Below are 22321 nucleotides of genomic sequence, written 5' to 3'. Positions count from 1 at the left end.
ACCGTAGGAATGTAGATGAGGCTTGGTACGTCTACCTTAGCTCCTGCGCCAAGGAGCTCATAAGTAACGCAGCTGGCTGTTTGCCTCACTTGTCCTTGTAAAAGCTCCCTACAATGGCTGACTTGCCTTTTACCCCTCACTCTGACCCCCCCCTCACTGGTAGACTTCTAGTATACCTTCCTAGGCTTGTTCAGGCTTGGTGGCACCTGGTCTTAAAGGGCGCCAGCATGTTTTGTCATGTGGCATGTTTGAACAAGCAGGGCTTTTCGCCGCTGTTACTACACTGCTTCTTCCCATCACACTATCTGAATTTACCATAAAAGCATCAAGAGCAGAGAAGCTGATATTATCTGTGTCATGCAAATGGGGGTTTCTGCAGGTAACAGTGATTAAAGGAGACTTGCAATGGAAGAGCCAATGTATTTGTGCTACCTGTGGCTTTTTCATGATGTATGTGTATTTATAAAGAAGGCTTGAAAGGGTGTGGTTTAGCGAACTAGTGAGTTTGCGTTTGGTGTAATCACAGAAGACAAGATTCCAAAACCAGAGCAACTGAGACAGAAGAAGACTTTAGTCAGATTATTGAAAGCTTAGTGGACCAGAATCCCCCTAGTGCTGTGATTAGTTTACAGCACATGCTGGAGCAAACTGGTTCTAAATCTAGGCTAGCCAGGAGGTTCCCCCAGTGTAGCTGGATTCTCTGGTAGTAATGTGGACCAGTGTAGTGGTTCCCCCTACACCTTCTGGTTGTTGAGCCGAGTGTGTCCCTGCCTCTTGAGCCCACAGGTACATGAATAGTAACCAGCAATGGTACATAGGTAGCTGGTACTATGACTGGTGACCAGCAAAAAAATATGTCTAGCTGGGGTCAGAACTGAAGGAGATCAAACATCGGTCACACTTAACACAGCTGTATTGTTTCTGAATATATTCAACAAGTGAAGAACTTTATAATCTACAGATAGGAATAAAGCCTAATGTGTCTGTTCTTTTCCTTGCTCACTGTTCAGCCACTGCTGATCTGTTTACGTGCCACTCTCCTCAGGCTTTAGGCCCACAAATAAATTGTATTACACACACACTAATTCCAACTCTCTGCGTGGGGGAAGGGAGGAAGTATAGCTGTCAATCTTCAATGATGATGCTTGGTTGAACTGCAGTGCGATTAACACACACCTGATGCTGGTTCAGGAGGGCACCGTATGGAGTTTGTAGTGGTACTAACTGATAAACATTCATTGAATGGTAGTTTGTCCTAATTGTAATACTTCAGTATTGGCAGCCTTTAACTCTCACCAGATTTCTAATTCTCAGAGTGTTTATGGCTGCCAAATTAGGCCATCTGTAAACAGTAACACTTAAGACTCTAACCAATTAATAGTGCTAATATTTTTAAAAATAAGTTAGATCACCTGCAGCTATATGAAGGAGGAAATCATCACATGCCTCCTCCTTGTACATGCCCTCTTCCATTCTGCCATACTTATCCATGGCTTAATAACCCTCAACTACCTTGCCACATCAAGTTAAACTTGTGCCTGTACCTTTTTGAAAGCATGTTTTGGCAAATGGTGTAAAGAAGTCCAACATAGCCTCTTGTGTGCCAAAAGGATAAAGGGGAATTGACAGAGCAGCATCAGCTCACGAGTATTGCTGAATTATTCTGTTTATTCCACATAGTTCTATGGAATTAAAATGATATTTAAATTCATAATAAAAGTCAGGGAGGAAACACACATGGATTGAGGCAGTGAACGCTTACAAAAGTCAAAGCAATTAAAAAAGGAAATGATACAGCGTTCAAACGCGTAGAATTGCAGGATGAGGTTTGCAAAAGACTTCAGTCCAGTTTTGCATTTCAGCATTCTGGCTGTGCCTAAATTCACCACACACAAAACCACAGATTTAAGAAAGACATCTGCTGTGTGGGTTCCATGTTTTTCTTTAAAGAGCTACGGTGAGCAGCACTGCATTAGTCACGACTTGCGACTGAGTCACCAGTAAGTTATAGCCATGAGTGCAAATAGAGTGTAGACATCACCCTTGTAACACATGGATGTTACTGATTCCAAAGAAAAGAAGAGTCTTGTACTTTGAAAGCAGCCCTTGTTTTGTAATGAAAACTAAAACTTGTACCAAAGCTCTAGGGGTCATTTATCGTTTGGGTTGATCCTTTCACTTTCAGTGCAACAGTTCTAGAGGATATGGGATGCAAATTTTAGGTGCCAAAAAGCTTCATTTCCAGACAAATACTACTGTTGTAGCTGCAGCGTCAAAAGATGCCCTGTGTCTATAAAAAAAAAAACTAATATGCCACAAATGCCATGCTAAACACTAAATAAAATATCAGCTCGTGTGGGTGAAGTATGTTTGCTTTCCCTTGGCTTTGTCTTCCACTTATAAATAATGCAGCCACTGACTTATGGTGCTATCGCTAGATTGCAGCCTGAAAATTCCCGTCCCTGTTCTGGTCTAGAGACGCTATTGGATCTCAGTGGAACTGACTGTGTGTGTGTGGGGGGGAATTCCCATTAATGTTTTTGTGGGAAAATTTCCCCCATTTTTTGTAGAAAAAATTCAGAAATTGAAAATGTTCAACTAGCTTTAATTATGGACTGCGCTATGGGAAAGCAAGGGCATAGAGGGAATATGCATTTGGACCTGGAAATTGTGCGGTTTGTGGTCAGTCTTCATTCTTATGGCAATGAAATCCAAGGTCTTGGGCCTGCAGCTGAGAAAGCTCTGTATCCTGTGTCCATGAGGCTCACCCTTGAGGTGGATAGTTCCACTGTTCCTGAGTAGTGGAGCTCTCAAAGATGATTAAGGTAGCATCAGAGACGAATTGGCAGCACTGATGGATGCTCGCCTGTGATCAATGGAGAAAGGACAAACACCTGTATTCAAAACTTTTTCCTGCCGTCAGCATGGATGTGCTCACTGAGCCACATGTTGCTGAATAGGGTGTGCTCCTGCATTCCTATTGCAATGTATTCAGGATGGCTGTTTTCAAGCCAAAGTATTTGGCATTGCAATAATCTAGCCTGAAAGTACGTATGACAAGGCCACCCAGACAGTCCAGGGTGTAGTTTACTAGTTGGTCACAGGAGGCAGAATGCTTACATTGTGACCAGTGCTATGTGAGAATCTAATGCCGGTGAGAATTTTAAAGAACGACTAGGCTACAGACTTTGAGGACTTCAAAAGATGCCCCATGAGGACATTCTTTACTGATAAAGATATCATAATGGCAGCAAGCTCTTGAAAGCATTCCCTTTTGCTGCGAGCAATAACCCTATTTCATTTGGACTTAATTTCAGGCTACACATCCTCAGGTATTTGCAGATCTAGTCCATGCAGTGGGATAGATGGAAATGGCAGTGTTCACATATGCATAAAGAATTAACAATGTTGAGTATCTTTTGCATGTTGGTGCTATTTGAACCGAGAGAGAGAGAGAGAGAATTTCACTCAGTGGCAGCATGTAAATATTGAATAGGACTTGAGAGAGTACTGGTCCTCGTGATACTCCACACATGAAGGCTCTTCTGCCAAGGGGCAGATGCTCATCCCCATCCTGTGGGTATGGGCTTAAGTATTCAGCCCACATCAGAGTTTCCCTGACCGCGCCCCACCCCTGCCACAGTTCTGCAGGAGGACAGCAATAACCAGTGACGTTCCATGGTGACTGCAATGGCCCATTTTAAGGGTATGGGTACAGATGTGTCCTTTTTAGCCAGGGAGCACAGGAGAAGGTCCATTAGTGCTTCTGACACTGTTTCTCCTTCACAACCTGGCTTGAAGCCTAATAGGGAAAGATCTATGCTATTTGCTTTGGACAAATATACCTGGAGATGGCTCTTCACTAGTTGCTCAATTAACTTGCTTAGAAATAGGAGTTTGAAATGTGTAACTCTATAAGGAATGTACAACAGATAAATTACATGTAAGCCTGTTTGTTTGCTTAAGCTTCCTTTCAGAAATGTTCCACCACTGTTTAAATGATAAGGCCCTGAGTCTTTTCTCACTGAAATTCTATAATATTTTATAATCAGTTTATTTCTGTTTATAGTCAAATCTGGCTAATTGAGTGCATATATCACAACAATAACAGTTTTCTTTCCCTCCTTTATGAATATGTCACCAATTTTATTTTGTTTACTGAATAATTGCAATTTTAATTGTCCTTCTAGAAATGATTTGTTTTCACATACAGTGATGTCCGCTAGAAAGTTGGAATAGAAAATAATAACTGCTGCATCTCTGATACCAGTGTATGCAAATGGCTGGTAAATTTTGAGTACTAAATAAAGAAATGCTACAGTATCACTGATGTTGTAATGTGGTAAGTGTTGGTAAATGCTGACATTTCAATGCCACCCACTTTCCTTGTAAGGCCTCAAATCCATATCATAGATAATTAGGATAAAGCAGACATCTGAGCATAGAAACACATCTCTTCAAGTTTTGCGACTCAGCAGCATGTATGTTATCATAACCTGAAGGTTACACTTTTCATTCATTACAAAAAGACAGCTGTAGACCGCCATGGAATAAGGTATTCAAATATTTATGTAACATTGGTGATAAAATGTCAGTAGTAATATAAACATTTGGATTGCAGCGTACCACTCAAATCTTAGGGCTGACAGGAAAATAGTTAACAAGCTTTGGAATTCCTGACACATTAGGGATACATACTTTCTTTAGATAGCTAGTTAATAGCTATAAGCTAGGCAATAGCTTACATTATGCATTAAATTACTTGTGACTGAAACAATTAGAAAATCCAAACAATTAGTGAGATATTGCATGTGGTAGCCTTGTTGCAAACTGACAAAGCTCTTCCAGAGCTCCTTGGATTTAGTGAAACGCTGCCCTCTTGTGCAGAAGAGGGAAGCAACGCCAAGAATATCATATCCTGGCAGAATGGTACAATTTGGTACAGCTAATGCAATTTTGGGGCCTGATCCTGCGCACCTGAGCAGTACCATGGTCTTTGATGAGACTACTTTACCTTTAGTGTCCCTGTTTATTATTTTTAATGGGAAATATATGATTTACTTAGTTATTTTAAACAGCCTTACATACAAGGATCAAACCCAAGACCTCAGTTGCTCAGGGGCTGGCTTTGCATTATGTGTATAAAGTGCCTATCACAAGGCATGCTCAGTCCATGACTGGGATATGCAGTTACTGTCTTAGTGCAAATAAATACATAAATAATCATTAATAATAATACATTAATAATCATTAATAGCTGTAAAGGCATTTGGAAGCAGCATGTGAGAATGAATAGGCAAATCCCTTTCTTTCTGCATATAATTAAAAGTACATTAACATACAACAATGACATCATTCTTACATATCCATTTTGTTAAATGAATTAGGTTTAGAAACCGTTGGTATCAAGCAAGAAATAAGTACATAAGATTTGCAGCAAAAGGTGAAATGAAATCATACTTAATACTTACATACCTTATTATATATTCAAAGTGCTGAATGCAATATTTTACCTCCATTTTACAGACTGGCAAAAGGAGGCATTGAAATTAAGAGACTGATTTTTTTAAACAAATTTGTTTAATTCCTCCCCCCCTCCCATGAAAATGACTTGTTTTTATTTGGTGAATGCGTCTAATGTGAATGATTACTGTTTAATTATTGGTTTCAGAGTAACAGCCGTGTTAGTCTGTATTCACAAAGAGAAAAGGAGTACTTGTGGCACCTTAGAGACTAACCAATTTATTTGAGCGTAAGCTTTCGTGAGCTGTAGCTCACAAAAGCTTATGCTCAAATAAATCGGTTAGTTTCTAAGGTGCCACAAGTACTCCTGTTCTTTCTTGTTTAATTATTATTTTTCACAACGCTGAGTACTTTGATTGCTATTACAAAAGGTAGAACAGACTAGGTGTGTCACCCTGTATAGTGATTACAACTCTGTGAGAAAAAAGTAACATTTAGGTTTCGATCACATTTGGGGATTTATGAGTTCTTTATTAATCACTACAGAACAGATCCTCAGCTGGTGTTAATTGTCATAGTTCCAATGGAGCTGTCCCTGAATTCACAAGCCTACCATTGCCCGACTAGAAAGCACAGTTTACTGTTTCAAAAGACCAGAAAATAGCATTTTGCAATATTTAAAGCAAATTAGTTCTGTGTTACTAAGTGGCTGGAAGGATGCCTTCACTATATATTGAACAACACAAGGCAGTGAGAGCTTTCGGCACTGGTGCTTTTCCCATACATGACGAGTATTTGGGTTGAGGTTCTTGTACCACTGGATGAAATGCGATCCTTCACCCTGCCAGCTTCATTATTATGAACATTCTCCTGCTGAGCCTCTGGACATGTCTTACACAATGCAGTCCTTGGGAGGAATGAGTTAAAATGTAATTCAAGTAGAGACCCCCAGCAGAAGTGAACAATATAGATTCCACCAGCACTTGCAGATAATATAGTTTATACATTCACTGAAACAGAAATGAACAAACTGTCCTATGGCAGGCAATACCCTAGTGTGCTGTTACTTATAAGATTTGCCATTTTAATGAAAGGACCTATACCTTTGAAGTTAATTAACTCATTTTGCAAAATCGGTGTACACGTCTGCTTTGTTTCCAGTAAAACTTCAGTTTCATATTACTAACTTTAGTGCTAGATTAGCAAAAACAAATTCTAATGCCATTATAATGGCCATGGGCAGGACATTGGCAATAAAGATAAATTTCAGATAGTTCTTCCTATGTATCTTGCACTGAAAGATGTTTTGGAAGGACAACAAAACAATGGCTCAGCTCCTGCGCTGCACTGGGTGTCTGCTACCTGCAAAGCAGCCCGAAAGTCAGCATATCCAGTTTTAGAAGGCTCCTCCCCTCTGTTCTGGGAGGGATCTGCTGGTGGCCTAGAGCTAGCAGGTCCATGTGCCACCACTTCCCTCTCTGTTGTGGTGTGTATTTGGGGAGGAGTGGGATGTGATTAGACGGGTCTCTTATGTCTGGCTGATCCTTAGGTCCCATAGCAGTTCCTTGGGCCCATTCAGAGATAGAGCAGGCTTTAAGTTGCTCAGACTTACACTGAAGGTACTGCAAAGGAGAGAATGAAGTCATTTTTGCATCTCCCTTCTGAGGTGCACTGTACGCACGCCCATCAGAACTAAGGATCAACCCCCCCCCAAAAGTGTACCAGTATAAATGTAAATGTGCAATGACCCCCCACATGGTATAGTGCTGTACTGGTAGTGCCTTTCTGCTGACAAAGTGGACTTTTTGAAATTAAAATTTCCTTGCAACGGGACATTTGCTCTCATTCGCCACCACAAACTGTGGGCACAACTGGGAGCACATTAATACTAATATAGCGTGTATCACTGCACCTGCTTTTAAAACTATGGCTTAGCAACATTTTGGGTAATGTACATTGATGAGGAACCCATTAGCATTTACAATAGAACACATCTTGTCAATCTTAGCACACAGGGCTGATCAGAAGCAAGTGCTTTTCATTATTATATGAGGTTAAATGACTGTTTTCCTGCTTTCAGAGGTTGCTGGTTCTGAAATTTGTTTCTCTACTCAGGGGACACTTAACAGAAGCCAGCCAATGAAACCAAGGTAAATTTAATTATAAAATATATAGCTTTTTTTTTAAACCTCCACAACCTTTTGAAGCACTGAGAAAATATTTGGGAATAGGGAGAGAAAGGGTACAAACTCACCAAATGTATTGAAGCCTGAATGTGGATTATCCAGGAGTGTAGAAATGAATAAATGTGTTTTATTCTATTATATTAATGAAATGGTTAATTCTGTTGCCATAGCAACAAAGAACAGCCATGATAAAAAGCTAAAGGTCTATACATAATGCCTGATTCAAGGTTTCTCTAATTCTAAAGCTGATTTTCTTAGCTACAATAGAAGTGATATGTGTTTTCAATATCATCTTAAGCTTGCACATCAAATCCTCTAGCTAATCCAATAAATAGACGAGTAGTATAAAATGGCATATATGTTTGTACACAGTAAACCTTATGAAAGAGGTTTACCTGTGCACAATCATAAGGAAGGATCTGGAGAGTAGAAAAAGGGGCTCATTAAAAAGGGGGAAAATAAAAGAAAGGAAAAAAGAGACTGTTTTGAATGTGAAGGCAAATCAGGAAATATACTACAATAGGAATGGGCTGCAATTATCAAACGCACTGTTGCATATCAAATCACTGGAAAGATAGCAGAGATATTTATTAAGAAATAATTGAACTTAAAATCTTATAAGGTGGCTCACATTGACAAAGGTAAGACTTTTTATTTTCTTTTCACTTATATTTTGCAAACACAAGGTCATAGACACAATTATTAAGAAAACTCCCAAATGCTAAAAAAACGGGAGTACCGTATTTTATGATAAAAACTGTTGTCAGAAGATCATTTTTGTTTTCATTTGTCTCTAGACAAAAAAAGAAAACCCTCTGCTTCTTCAGCAGTGTTTATGTGTGGGAGAAGAGTTGCTACTAATTCTTGCTTGAGATCCAGCAATACATTAAGGGAAAATAGTGATTTCTACTTCTCTCTTCATTTCTTTGGACTGCCTAGGCTGGATCCTGTGGGGTGCTTAGGAAGGAAGTAAATGGGATTTGAGGGTAGTCAGCACCTTGCAGCACTGAGCCCTCTGCTCTTGATGCAACTGTAGATCAAAATGGAAGACCAGTTATATTCTTGGCACTTACCCCTTCTTCAGCTATAATAAGATTTGTCAAACTTGGAATCAGCCTAAATTTCCATAAAACAACAGAGAATATTACTCTCCTTTGAAAGAAACTGCAGCTGTTGACTCCAACCACAGAAATCAGACATATAAAATTCTGTACCTAGCACCCTCATAATCAAAGTGGGTGATTTTATCTTCAGGCCGTCTAATTTGCATGATAATGTCAGCTCATTTCCTGTGAAACATTAACTTCAGCGATTGGATATCATTTTCTTCAGTTACTGGGCCTAAACCTGTCTCCAATAAGTGCAAGTAAAAGCTGTGATTACAAGTAGTCTCAAGTACAGAAGGGTGAGGAAAATGTTCTTTAGGTGATGATGAGTTCTAGTTGTTCATGTGTAAATCTGATAGGCAGGTTTGGGCCATCCAAAAGAGAAATTTGTCATTGCCTGCTCATTTCTAGATTGAAATGTAACAATAGATCTCTCAGGTTTTAAGGAGGAATTCTGAGGACTAGTTTTAACAATATCAACTTTAAGGTCCCTGAAAACAAAAATACTTTGTTTAAACATATTATAAAACAATGGCTGCTACTGTCTGTAATAAACATGCATTTGAAAAGCATGAAATTACATTGCTTACGGCCCCAATCCCAGGCTGTGACTGAGGATTACATGGTACCTCACAAGTAGGGTGTGGCACACTGGTGGATTTAAACCACAATTTGCTCCTCTCATATTGGTGTTGCTGTGTGCCCCTGGCACAAGTTAAGCAGCCGCAGGGGAGTTCTAACATATCTCACCTTCCTGTGGCCCCAAGGGACCATTATAGAAGCCACAATGCACAGGAACCCTGTCCACAGTCCTTCACCTCCAGCCATGAGGGTTGAGCTAGAAGAAGCTGTTATGCTGAATCTTCCCAACTTTGTGAATCTACCCTATGTTGGAGCTCCCTGTGCTGTGCTGACTAGAGCTGTTTCTTCAGTTCTGCAGGGACACACACAACCCCAGTGAAGCCAAAGTTTTGTTAGTGGTTTTGAGAGATTCATTTTACAGAAATTAGGTTTTCCAACTGCCATGCTATAATGGGAAGGGGATCTCCTCTTCACATCCAGGGGTAAATTTAAATTGTTTGATTCCTATTTACCTGCTAGGGTACATAGAATCCTTTTGCAAATAATTAGTAACTTTACAATGAAAAGAAGACTGTATTTTGACACATTACCTTTATTTTGCTTAACTAGAATCCTCTGCATTCATAATTTTTATTTTGTTTAGGGACCATATCCTCAAGGAAGTAATCTGCTTTCACTTGCTGAGAAAAAACTGCAAGTTCATTGCACTGCAAAAGCTGTAAATTTTACTCCAATGTCACAAAAAAAAAAAAAAAAAAAGGCTAACCCAGCAGAATTAGGACTCCAAATGGTGTTTCTATGAGCAAGCAAAGGTAGTCTGGAAATTTGAGAGGACTTGCATACAAACCAGAGGATATATTTATTAATAACTTTTCTCAAATGACTAAATGTACAATACACAAATTCTTCAGAAAAAAGAGAAAATGGTAACAGTGAAGACAAAGCAACCCAGATGGCCCATAAGCAGACTAATTATATGAAAGACCCAGAAGCAACTCTAAAGTTACCAATCCAGCTGCCTAGAGAGTGTGCCAGGTTGCCAGATGTTGCCAATGAAAACGTATCTTCCACAGTTCATCAAAGAAACAGAGCAGCATGGTGAAGTAAAACTGCTGCCAAGAAAATAAATATTTTATCGAAAAAGACTATTTTATATGTGGAAAATATAAAATATTAACAAAATATCCAGCCCCCATGTTACAGTTCATAAAAATGAAGCAGAAAGATTTAACATATAGAATAGTTTGTCATTCTAATTAGCTATGTTTGTCACTATATTTATATATCTTGCTACACACTGTAGGTGTAATCTTGGACTGCATTAGGCCAGATCTTTTTTGCTGCAACCACAGGGACGTACGGATGGGAAATGTGGTGTATGGCTGGATTGACCATGAATCTGGAAAGCCCTAGCTGCCACAGAAACGCATAGACAGGCACCACAAGTAAGACAGGCACCTTTCGGCTGCTCTGGCACCAGCTTCCCAGGATCAGGAGAGCGCAGACATGATTTCGTTCTAGCAGATCCTTGAATGATCTGAGAACTGGTGACAAGTCTACTCCTTGGTTACAGTGTGTAACCAGTGCTAGTCTCTGGAATAAATGATGTAGTGCAGCAGTAGTTCCAAAAAAGTCATGCTGTTTGTTCCTTTTCCACACAGCTTTATGGAGGAAAGGGTACATAAACAAGACTTCATCTGATAAGTCTTTAATGTACACGTATACTGCGATGCACTGTGTAGTTGTAAGCTCATCAATATAGTCCAAACATGATCTCCATGCACAAAAGTCTATTTTTAATTTTGTTGACAGCTCAAACTATTTAATTTACAAACATGAACACTTTTTTCTCTAAATGCCATTTAATTCTTCAGAAATATGTTTTGTCAAGCCTATACCTTGAAAATATTGTACTTGCTCATCTTAGTGAGTCCAAAAACAAACTGCCCATATAGTTTGTTAGCAGGGCAAAGCTTTTTCCAATGAACCTGCATGAGTGCATTGGGATTCACACAGGCAGATCTGGCAGCTAGTCTACGGAGTTCTTGGACTGCAATGCATACATTAAACTTGAAGCTCTCTCTCTATTCAGGAATATGATGTGACTAAGAATGTGTTAGTAGAGCAGACTGGGATGAGCTATGGTATTTCTAGTATAATTTACTTTGTCAAGTATGGGGTTACACTATTTTATAAGGATTGCTTGTCTTGGTGTTAGTCAAGAATCTGACCCATCCATATTTCCTTAAACATGCAAGTAAATCATTGAACTATAGGAGCTTACTTTGTACCCTAACACTGTTGAAAATTCACATGCCTGACTACAGTATTTGCAATGTAGGGCAGATTCTTTGTTTTGTTTCGCTGGCTCATTAAACAAGGCCAAAATGTCCCTAAGACAGATGCAAAGGCCTGTAAGGTGAAGGACTTTGGCATGACTTTGTTAACCAGGTTGCCACCGCATCCTGATGACTCAAAGGACAGTCAGCAAGAAACGTAGGAGTTCCTTGTGGAGCCCTGTCTATGGATTCCTACAATGTGATTTACCATTGTTTGTCAAAGTTAGAAAGAATTAGTTAATAAATGCATTTGGAAACAAAAATATTACCTCAGAGTGTGGATATAACGAGGAAAAAAAACCCCCTGAACTGCATGACTGTTCTTATCCTCCCTAGTACATGAATTGTAGCAAAAGCCTGGATTTTGGCTGCTACATATGTGATGATGTTTTTGCTAGTATGCCATCTACTGCTGTATATGTTTATGATACTTTTGGCAGGTCTCTTGTGGTGCTATATATTGATGACAAGCCATTTTACCAAGTGGGACAGTCTCCAGTAGAGTAGTGAAGTCAGGTATGGCAAAGAAATGGATGTATAGCACGGTAGTGTGAGCAAGTGTAGCACCCCAGAACAGAATTACATAACATGACAAAGATGGCTGTGTGCTTTCTGACATTCCATAGAAAAGTTAAAGCGCACCAATATGGCCTGGAATAACATGTCCACCATTTCATACATCTACTAACCATGGTCATAAGATGATAGCTGCAGAGGTTCAGAATACAGGCAGTCCTCGAACTTATGACACAGTTGGTTCCTGAACATTGCATTGTAAGTTGAAACGTTGTAACTCAGAACCGCAATACACTCCATTGCAGGACCGAGGTCATAAAGTCAAAACCAATTGTCATAAGTTGAATTGGGGGGCAATTCAAAAACGTTGTAAGCGCTGTTCGTCGTTAAGTTGAATGCCGTAAAGTCGAGGACTTCCTGTAGCATTTTTATGCAACCCTCCCCCAAGCATACACTGCTTCTCAACCAGCTTCTTGACTGAAGGAGATTCAGGGGCTGTATGTTTAGAATCTCAAGACCTAGCTCCTCCTATAATGTTCCCAACAGATGGAGTTTGTTCTCATGGTGAAAGCCCTTCAGCTGAGATGCGGATAAGATATTATTATGGGATATAGAGGCCCAAGGCCTCCAACAAAATTCCACGGAAATATTTGCTAAGCAACACAAACATTTGTTACCACCTCAGTGTGCAAACAATGAAAGGAGAGAGCAAGAGAAAGCTTTTAGTTGAGTCACTAAAGTCCATAACTGCCAAAGGGTCACATCAAGTACGAGTGAGCTGTCAGATTATGCCCGAGTAGAGGAGATACTTTCTGCAGGGTAAATGACCCATTAAAAAAAGCTAGACAGGCAAAATATGTGTGTGTGGAGGAGGAGGAGGAGGAGTCAGAGCATGGAAAAGAAGGATGAGGATAAAGGAGGACAGAGATTTTTGAGAGGGGTGAGGAGCACGTAACATGGCACCCTAAACAATAAGCGTGCATATGTAACTTAACTTATTAATTATCTTGGAGTGAATTTTAGGATCATGGAAGACCACCTGACAGCAAACTTAAAATGCCACATACAAGAAAACCTGTTCAGTAAATGAATATATACAAAAAAACCCCAAGTTGATTAATGCTGTTTATTTATAATTAGGAATACATATGCAAACAGAAGAACAGAAAATTCTGAAATGTGTATAATCAAAGGTTATGAATTTTCCTGATCACATAATTAACTGAACAGATACATTATTATTATTATGAAACGTATGGCTTTGTATGCAGACATGGGTAAAGAAAATAGCAATACATTTGTATGAGACAGCTCCTAGTGAGAATGAAAAATAGGCTAAGGCTCTTTAGCAATCCTGGCAAATCTATATTTTGTTTGGGCTGTAACATTACTGTAGCCAAACATAACCACTAAGGATGAATAATGGAAGGGGGAATAACCCTGTACATGTACCATAGAAGCTACGTCTACAGTATGAGCTAGGGGTGTGATTCCCAGCTTGCATACACGTACTCGTGCGAGCATGAGTATAAATAGCAGTGTAGACACCGTAGCACAGACAGAACAGGCACAGCTCGTGCTAGGTCGATGGGAACTAGCACGAATGTGTTTACTTGAGCTGGAAATCGCACCCCTAACTCATAGTGTAGACGTAGCCATCGAGGGACACAGAGAGGTAAATATTCCATTCTCAAGTAATGAAATCTTTGAACTCTAGCTGCTGAAGCATTAATTGGCATAATTAAAAAGTTATTTATTTAGAATATGTCTACGCAGAAAACAGGTTGGTAATAATCAAAACCTGAGGTAACACCTGGATTTTGTAATAACACAGTTTAAACAATTTTAAGAAGTGTGCTGCGATTGTTTAATAGAGGAAAACTAAATCTAGACACCAATTCAAGTCATAAATGTGAAGAGTTCAATATAGGTCAATAGTTAGCAAATTTATTTTTAGAAGATTCTAATGTAAAGTTGCATTGAGGAAGCATTAAGAAAATACTCTTTTGTACACTGTAGCAGTTGAAAGCGATCAGTCCAGATTGGAAATGCTATTTTAAAGCGCCTTTCACTTCTTTTCATAGACAAATAGCACCCTGCACTGCTTTGTTTGCATAGTACGTAGCTAATGACAATTTCAAAGAAACTTTTTAAAAATTAAATGTAATGTTTAATTACAAAATGTCTCCTTGGAAACAGTTTCCTTGTATGCTGAATTGCAGTTAGTTAAAAAATGCTCAATTATGTTTAAAACTAGAAACTCTATAAAGCTTAAACATCAGCTACAGCAATTTGCAAAAGAAAAAGTTGTGCTTTACATAATGAACGACTGACAGCTAATAACTGACTAACTGCTGCTGCTCTGAAATCTAAGAAAACAGTTTGCCTTAAAATAATCACTGGAGAAAATAGCCATCATTATAAGGGCTATCAACATTACGTGTTTTAATACAGTTAAAATTTCAAGTACTAATTGGAAAGCAAATTTACCGCATCCAGGAAATGTAAAGTTCACATTAGCGGCTGGACTGATCACCTCAGCACATTGGGTTCACAGCTAAGGGCAGGCCTCTCTTTGGTGCATAAGGTGTTGTCCTGGAAACCATTCTGATGCAGTCAATAATAGGGCAGACACTGAGACACAGATTGCAGCCTGTACAACTGTCAGTAACGGCGGGCAGGTGGGTTTCTGGATCAAACTGTATAGCCTGCAAAGAGAAATAAATAGTATTGATGTCACTTATCGAAAAGGTCAGAAATAGCCCCATTGTAGTATCTGCATTTTACGTACTACAGTACTCTGTGCTTCAAGACGTGTGTGTGTGTGATACTGCACTGCAGCTATAGCAACCGTTTAAATTCTAGGGGCAAAAACACTTTAAAATTAGAACTGTAGGGCCAATTTACTCTCTGCTGAAAGCCCTGCATCGTAAGTTGAGTTACACAAAGGATGAATATGGCCCACAAAGTTTAAACTTCCATTAAGATATTTTTCCTTCATGGGAGGAAAATCTTTCATAACACAGCAATTCACCAGGTTTATTGGTACAGAAGAGATATCCAGACCAGTCCTGTATGGATTCTACGTGAGACAGACTGCAAATACCATCATGGGTGGGGTTTTTTTACTTTTAGTCTCTGCAAGATGCAACAATCTAATTTAATAAAATCTAGTGAGGAATGGCACATACTTTGCCACTTGTGATTCATTTTATTTGCAAGCCTTAGAAAGTTAAAAGGGATATCTGGGCCGGGAGCAGACAGGGCTGCTTAATTTCTGACGTTTCCAAGGACTGAGCCCTCATTAATGATTAGCGTGAAAATTATTTTTAATTCGAAGTCATAACTGTAGCTTCAATAAGTCACCTATAAAAGACCAGTTAAAAAAACAAAATCAGACTAACTTCACACTCTTCATTGATTAAGGAACAAACTGAGTAAAAAAGAAACAAACAAAATGTTGGCTATGTATATTAGAGGAGGAAACTTTGTACCGGCTGAGAACTAAAGTGGAAAAGTCAGGGAATTCCATGTTAAAAGTTTCCCCTACAACTTTCATTCTTCCCTTGCAATGTATTAATAGTAAGATCTTCTGATGTATGATAATTGGGGCTCTGAATGTGGCCTTTTCCTACCCTACTGTACCAGCATTAATCAAAGGAGACTCATGGGGCATAAGACTTACACAGGCACTCATCTTCATGCCCTGGGAGTAGGTAGAGTGACCTTAATGAAATTACTGACACTGTGTAAAGTGAAACGTACGCAGGTATTTCCAATATTGGGAACTTGGTGAGATTCTCTTCAATTACTTGCAGGCAGGCTTTGGAGGAAAGGGAGTATTCGTTTCCTTCTGAAATCACAGGCAGTGTTTTTAGGAGAGGTTCTACAGTCTGCTCCAGCAGCAGCACTGATTGCTTTAAATATGGCCTTCTCTGGGCCTTCCCAAGCTCTGACACTCAAGAGAACAAGAGATCTGAAGTTTCCCAATGTGTATTTAGGTGTTCCACTAGTAAAGAGGCCCATGAATATAGTAGCAGTAGGCTGACATCTCACTCTCTAAAGTGTTAACTTAACCAGCCTGAACCTCCAAGTTTTGGTCTGGTTTGAGAGAGAAATAAAGGTTTTGTATGTTAGAAGGACTAGTTCATCTATCTCTATTGACAATGCATTTCTTGAAGGGGATAGTACATGGCGATGTGGCAACGATTAACTCAGAAGTTCTGATTCATTTGTGCTCAACTTCACATTAATTACACCTTTTTGCTGTAGTCATACTAAGTGAAGTCTCTGCAGAAACTTCAGCAGGCTGAATATATGTTGGAAACACAAAAATTTGCATTCAGCAGAAGACAAACTGGTTGTTTTTTTATGTTTGATCCCTTTGCAAGTAATAGATGGAAAAAAACGTTCTTTGCATCATGAAAAGCCTCAGGGGTCTGTCTGGTTTGTTTGGTTTTTTTTTTTTGGTTATTGCTGATTTTTTAAAGTTATATCAAAGCAAGTTGCATTAAATGTGAAATCAACTCTTACCTCCCTAAGGGCTACATTCTCCCCTATGGTGAGAAATCTTATGGAAGGGAAAACATTACTGCAAAACTTCCATGCACTTCAGAGCAGAAAGGGCAGTTTCTTGTGGTTGTTAAAGGCAGTGCTGCTTTCTCCTTTTCGTGGGCACAATAATTAGAAGCGAAGAGGCAGCAACAGCCACCTCTTTAACCACAAAGAGAGTAAGGAGACACAAGTAGATATAGGGCCATATTTCCTGCTGACGTAAATCAGTGTAGCTTCACTAATGTGAAGATTCATATCAGCTGAGGATCTGAGCCATGGTCTCTATCTTAAATCAGAGTATCTTCTCCTATGCATGGCTCACTGGCCCCCTTCACATTCTTGCCACCATTGTCGGTTTGGAGGTATGCTACCATGATCCTCAGCCACACCTGCATATTCCTACCTGCTATGTAGAAAGGTCTTTATATTATGTATTTTGGATTAGTCTGGCACATGGAACCTGTAATTTAGGCAGGTGTTTTAAGTAAATTTTTCCACTTTAGCCCATGGAAGATTGTTTGGGGTATCTAGCCTTACTATAAATATGGTACTATTCTACAGTAAAATCCCCCAACACTGCAGTATTGTCATCGTAAGGGCCAGTATTTTAGATTGTTACTGTAGAATACTGTAGAACTTTTTATAAGGGCATCACCATAATGATCTTTTGTAACAGAGATAGTTATTGTGGGTCTGTCTTGTCCTCTGTGTCCCACACAATCCTATCATATTGAGCGCTGCTTGGTTTTTTGCTTTCTGTGCATTAGCCCTCCCCCCCCCCTTTTTTTTTTTTGGAAATGCCTCTATGGCGTCAGATGCCTCTGAGTGCTTCATTTTCTGGTAACCTCTGTTATCTAAATCAACTTTACAAACTGCTTGCTTGGTGCATGCAGGCACTTACGATATCCTGCATATTGCCAGGTAGCCTTTGCCAGACTTGCAGTCTGATCTGCCTGCCCCACCTCAGCGAAAACTCACACCCCTCCAGCCTGAAAACTGCCAATGGACATGCTGACAGCAATAGCTGTGTAAGAGGAAAACAAGTGCTGCCCTTGTGCGTGTTTAGTAATCTGGAACTTCTTGTCCAGTGTGTATCCATGTTTCTCTATTTGTGTAAGGACCCAGAGGACTGCTAATGTCCTTACACAGAGTGGTTAAAAGACTTATCATGGTTTAACTGCTTTATTTACCAAACAAATTTTGATTCAAAATGAAAAAATGGCTTTTTGAATTTGAATTTTAAAACTGCATTTGCATTTACAACATTAAAACCATTTCCTATTGGGATAATTTTTGCTAATAAAATAGCTTAGGGTAGTTGGGTGAAAGCTTAGGTCTCATGACTCTCCCATTACTATGACATGGTTTGGTGGACTGAATGGAGATTTGAACCAAGGAATTCTGCTCTATAGGGCTTGACCCTGCAGTGGAGCAGAAGAATGCTGTGAAAGCCTGGGGAGCGTTGCTACTTATGATCCAGCTAAGGGGAGAGGGCCCTGCAGGCTCCTAGGCCAGGAGGAACACTCAGCATCATTACTAAAAAAATTAGTCTACTGCCATAGCAAAGTCTGGGTTTAGATTAAATATTCATTTTCTCCTATCAGTCTTTTAAGTGCTTGGCTTTTCCCCAGATTAATTGTTGTGGTAAGTGATTTTTACAAAGACAGGTTTATTTCTCTTACTATATTTAGTTAAAAATCAGTTTTACTACCAAACACACTGAATTCAAAATAAAGTAAAAGCCACTGAAAAATATAACATTGTTGCCTAGTTAAAACACAGCCCCCTATACTGGGTGTGCAGGAGTCATGAAAATTAATACTGCAAGGAGTATTGACTTCTATAGGGATTCTAGTGGATCCTGCTTTGGTTTGAGAAGAGAACAGGTCACCTAAAATGGCTGATCCCGGCTCTTATCTTATCTTCTTATTGGATGGGTAAGTCCCTCAAAATCCTGCAGATGTGCAATGGTAGGGCAAGGAATAGTTCACAGAATTAACAGTGAATTTCTCAGAACTATATGTTACTGTACATGGTAGAATTCAAGGAATACATAGTTTGCTTTGAACAGTTCTCCCAACTCAAAATAATGACATATGCCAGGTGCAGTGATTTCTGGGTGTATCAACCTACCAGGCCGTCTCTTCTTTAATCCCTGTGGAAGTTAGTTCATCATATTGGAGGGTTGATTCACAGAGAACTGGAAATTTTTCCCAAATCAGGGCTGATTCCAAGTTAGTTAGTTTGACAAACCTCAGGCAAGGTTTAGATTTTTGAACAGGTATCTGGCAGGTGGGCATATTTTCTTTCTTCTCACTGCCCTGTGGGCTTGATGGGGCAAATCCTGCCCCCTCTCCCTTAGTTACCTGAGAACCTTTGAAGAATTGAATTTGCAGCAGTCCATACTGGGTCCTCCTTTATTTACTTCCCATCAAAACCGAAAAACCAAAACAAAGTAAAACAAAAAACTCCTGATGATGTAGATGTCATAGAGATAACTTCTGAGGGACTAAAAGAGGCTGTGAAGTGGAGTTTCAGTTCTATTCAACACAAATCTCCGACAAAGTCCACAATAACTGGTGCATGGACAACCCCTACAATTGGATCAGTCAGGGTTCTCTCAGTATAACTTGGGAGCATGCTGGTGTTAAAAGCCAATATTTTATACAGCTATTTTTGTCACATGCTCGTTAACAGAAGGTGGATTGTTTCTGTCTCAGCAACAGAAAGATAACTCACTGTGCTTTTTTGCTAATTACAGCCATGTTCTTACCTGGTAGCCAGAATCATTACAGGTCATGTAGCATTTGCCACAGTTGATGCACATTTCCTTGTCAATCAGAGCCACAACTTGCTCTGTGTTGTTAAGCTCACCATATGTTCCAATGTACTGCAGTGCTTTTCCAATTACATCCTAGGGAGAAAAAACAGAATCATTTAGAAGATACCCAAGTTTTGTTTTTTTTATGGTTTAGTTGTTGTTTTTTTATGGCCATATAAGAGCATTGTACAGTATTTTAACATGGGAGTTTCTTGCAGACACTACGGCAATGTTTACAGTTTTTGAAATAAATGTTAAAATTTGCCAAGTTTCACACTTCCTCTATCGTAAAATGTAGATAAAGGGTATTGAATGTATATTAAATTAAACTGCAGGAAGATCTACAAGTGTCTGTCTGTCCACATTTAGCATTTAGCACTTGATTTTAAATGCACTATTTAATTAATTTTTGCTTGGCCAACATTGTGTAGCACTACAGGGAACAAAATGGGACACAAAAGAGAAGTGACATGACACATGCGATCTGGGTGTCCTTGGTCACTTTTCATTAGCACAGATTTAAGAACTCACTGCACGAAAAGAAAGGGGCATCCTTAAACAACAAAGGACAAAGAGAACAACAATTGCTTTTCTCTCCTTAGAAAGACAAGCAAATGGCTTGAAAATCAGCTCTGTATTTCAAACTTACAATACCGGGGCCTCATTCCGCAAAACCTTATTCAAGGAAACAACACTTTTGCTTTCAAGCGGACTACCTGTGTGAATGGAAGTTTGCAGATCCCTAAATACTTGCTGAATAAAATGCATGCAATTATACTTAGAGAAGGCTAAATGTGACACATCAGATGCAAACAAGTTCATCTCTCTTAATAAACAAAAGGTAGAAAACATTAATGTAAACCACTTTGTGCTTCCTGTGTGTTGTGCTTGTCAGCACTTTAGTAGGGTGGGTAAGCATTATATTTCCATTTTACACATGGAATACCAGATGCACATAGAAGTTCAATGACATGTCCAAGATTACAGAGTGAGTTGATAGCAGAGAGGGGAATAGGACTCAAGTCTCTAGGGATTAATTTAACTGTCCTCAGCAATCCCCCAAAGAAAACACTGTAAGAGTATGTTACAGTGATTGTCTTTGGTTTTTCTCACATGATGCAGAACATTCCCATGCCGTTGTTCATTGTGCCAGCAATGCCCTTCTGTCATGTACATTGGCCAGACCGGACAGTCTCTACACAAAGAATAAATGGACACAAATCTGACATCAGGAATCATAACGTTCAAAAACTGGTAGGAGAACACTTCAGCCTCTCTGGCCACTCAGTAAAAGACTTAAGGGTGGCAATTCTGCAACAGAAAAGCTTCAAAAACAGACTCCAAGGAGAAATTGCTGAGCTTGAATTCATATGCAAACTAGACACCATTAACTTGGGTTTGAATAGAGACTGGGAGTGGCTGGGTCATTACACATACTGAATCTATTTCCTTAAGTTAAGTATCCTCACACCTTCTTGTCAACTGTCTAAATGGGCCATCTTGATTATCACTACAAAAGTTTTTTTCTCCTGCTGATAATAGCTCATCTTAATTAATTAGCCTCTCACTCACAGTTTATATGGCAACTTCCACCTTCTCTGTACGTATATATGTATCTTCTTATTATATGTTCCATTCTATGCATCCGATGAAGTGAGCTGTAGCCCACAAAAGCTTATGCTCTAACAAATTTGTTAGTCTCTAAGGTGCCACAAGTACTCCTGTTCTTATTGTTCTTTTTGTTTATTTGTTCATCAGATTAAGTGGAATGTTGCTTGACACATGAAGCACGCAAGATACTTCAGCAACAGAGAAAAACAGTTGTAACTGTTTTATAAAGCATAGCAGAACACAGTGTTTAGCGGTACTCAGGCTTGCTATCTCTGTGTCTCTTCCTTGCAGTAACCATACAGGTAACCCACACAGTGAGGGGCAGGGAGACTCCTTACTCTGTCTGGTTTCAGAGTAACAGCCGTGTTAGTCTGTATTCGCAAAAAGAAAAGGAGTACTTGTGGCACCTTAGAGACTAACCAATTTATTTGAGCATGAGCTTTCGTGAGCTACAGCTCACTTGTCTGTGATTTGGGGACATGGTCATTGGGTCAATAACAATGACATTCCACTGCCCGAAACCCTCTCCTGAGGGAGTTGTAGCAGCTGCAGGCAGCCCAATCAGTAGTTGATGGGCTGCAGTAGCCTCCGAGGAGCTGCTGCAAAGGTTGCTCCATAACATTCCTGGTGGAAACATTCTAGCACAAAGCTCATTGCAGAGGGTGACCTGATTTCACCCTTGACAAGCAAATGGGGTGATTCGCTATCTTGCCCTGAATCAATATACACAATCAACTGTGCCCAAAGCACATGGAAAGTATTCCCTGTCTCACATCCTGTCTTCACAAAAAGAAGACTGTGTAGTTATATATATCTATATTAAAAGTAGTATTCTACAGTGCTTGTATTAAAAAGCTGCCATAGTTACTCTATATTCCAAGCACAGGGAAACCAGGTATTTCAGATACTGCTGTGTGCTAACTGTTAGCATATGCTGAATTTTTAATGCCCTATATTTTTAATGTGTGTACTGGCATTGGCAGTAAAAGAATGTTACTGTGTTACTAGCCTCATGGACAGTGATCTTGGGGGAAAATATAACTGAATTCAACCAAATCATGAAATCAACAAAACTCTCAATTTTTCCCATCGGACAAGGCAACTCCCTGTACATACCTCTGACTTAATATGCCTTGCTGCATT

General features: G+C 39.5%; 1 protein-coding gene across 2 annotated transcripts in view; it reads right to left on the bottom strand.

Annotated features, from left to right (window-relative positions):
• Positions 1–13320: 13320 nt before the first annotated feature.
• DPYD (dihydropyrimidine dehydrogenase) overlaps positions 13321–22321 on the bottom strand; it is a 543036-nt gene continuing 534035 nt past the window's right edge. For both annotated transcript variants that reach the window (XM_073356960.1, XM_073356961.1), the window contains 2 exons: positions 19520–19660; positions 13321–14900 (listed from right to left, as the gene is read on the bottom strand). In XM_073356960.1, coding sequence (XP_073213061.1) covers positions 14730–14900; positions 19520–19660 — 312 coding nt within the window. In that variant the 3' untranslated portion in view covers positions 13321–14729. The remainder of the gene's footprint in view (positions 14901–19519; positions 19661–22321) is intronic.

The sequence above is a fragment of the Lepidochelys kempii genome, chromosome 8 (genome assembly GCF_965140265.1).
Source record: "Lepidochelys kempii isolate rLepKem1 chromosome 8, rLepKem1.hap2, whole genome shotgun sequence".
In the NCBI taxonomy this organism is placed as follows: Eukaryota; Metazoa; Chordata; order Testudines; family Cheloniidae; genus Lepidochelys; species Lepidochelys kempii.
Note: the sequence above shows the minus strand (reverse complement) of the source record. Positions and strands in the feature narration are given on the sequence as shown.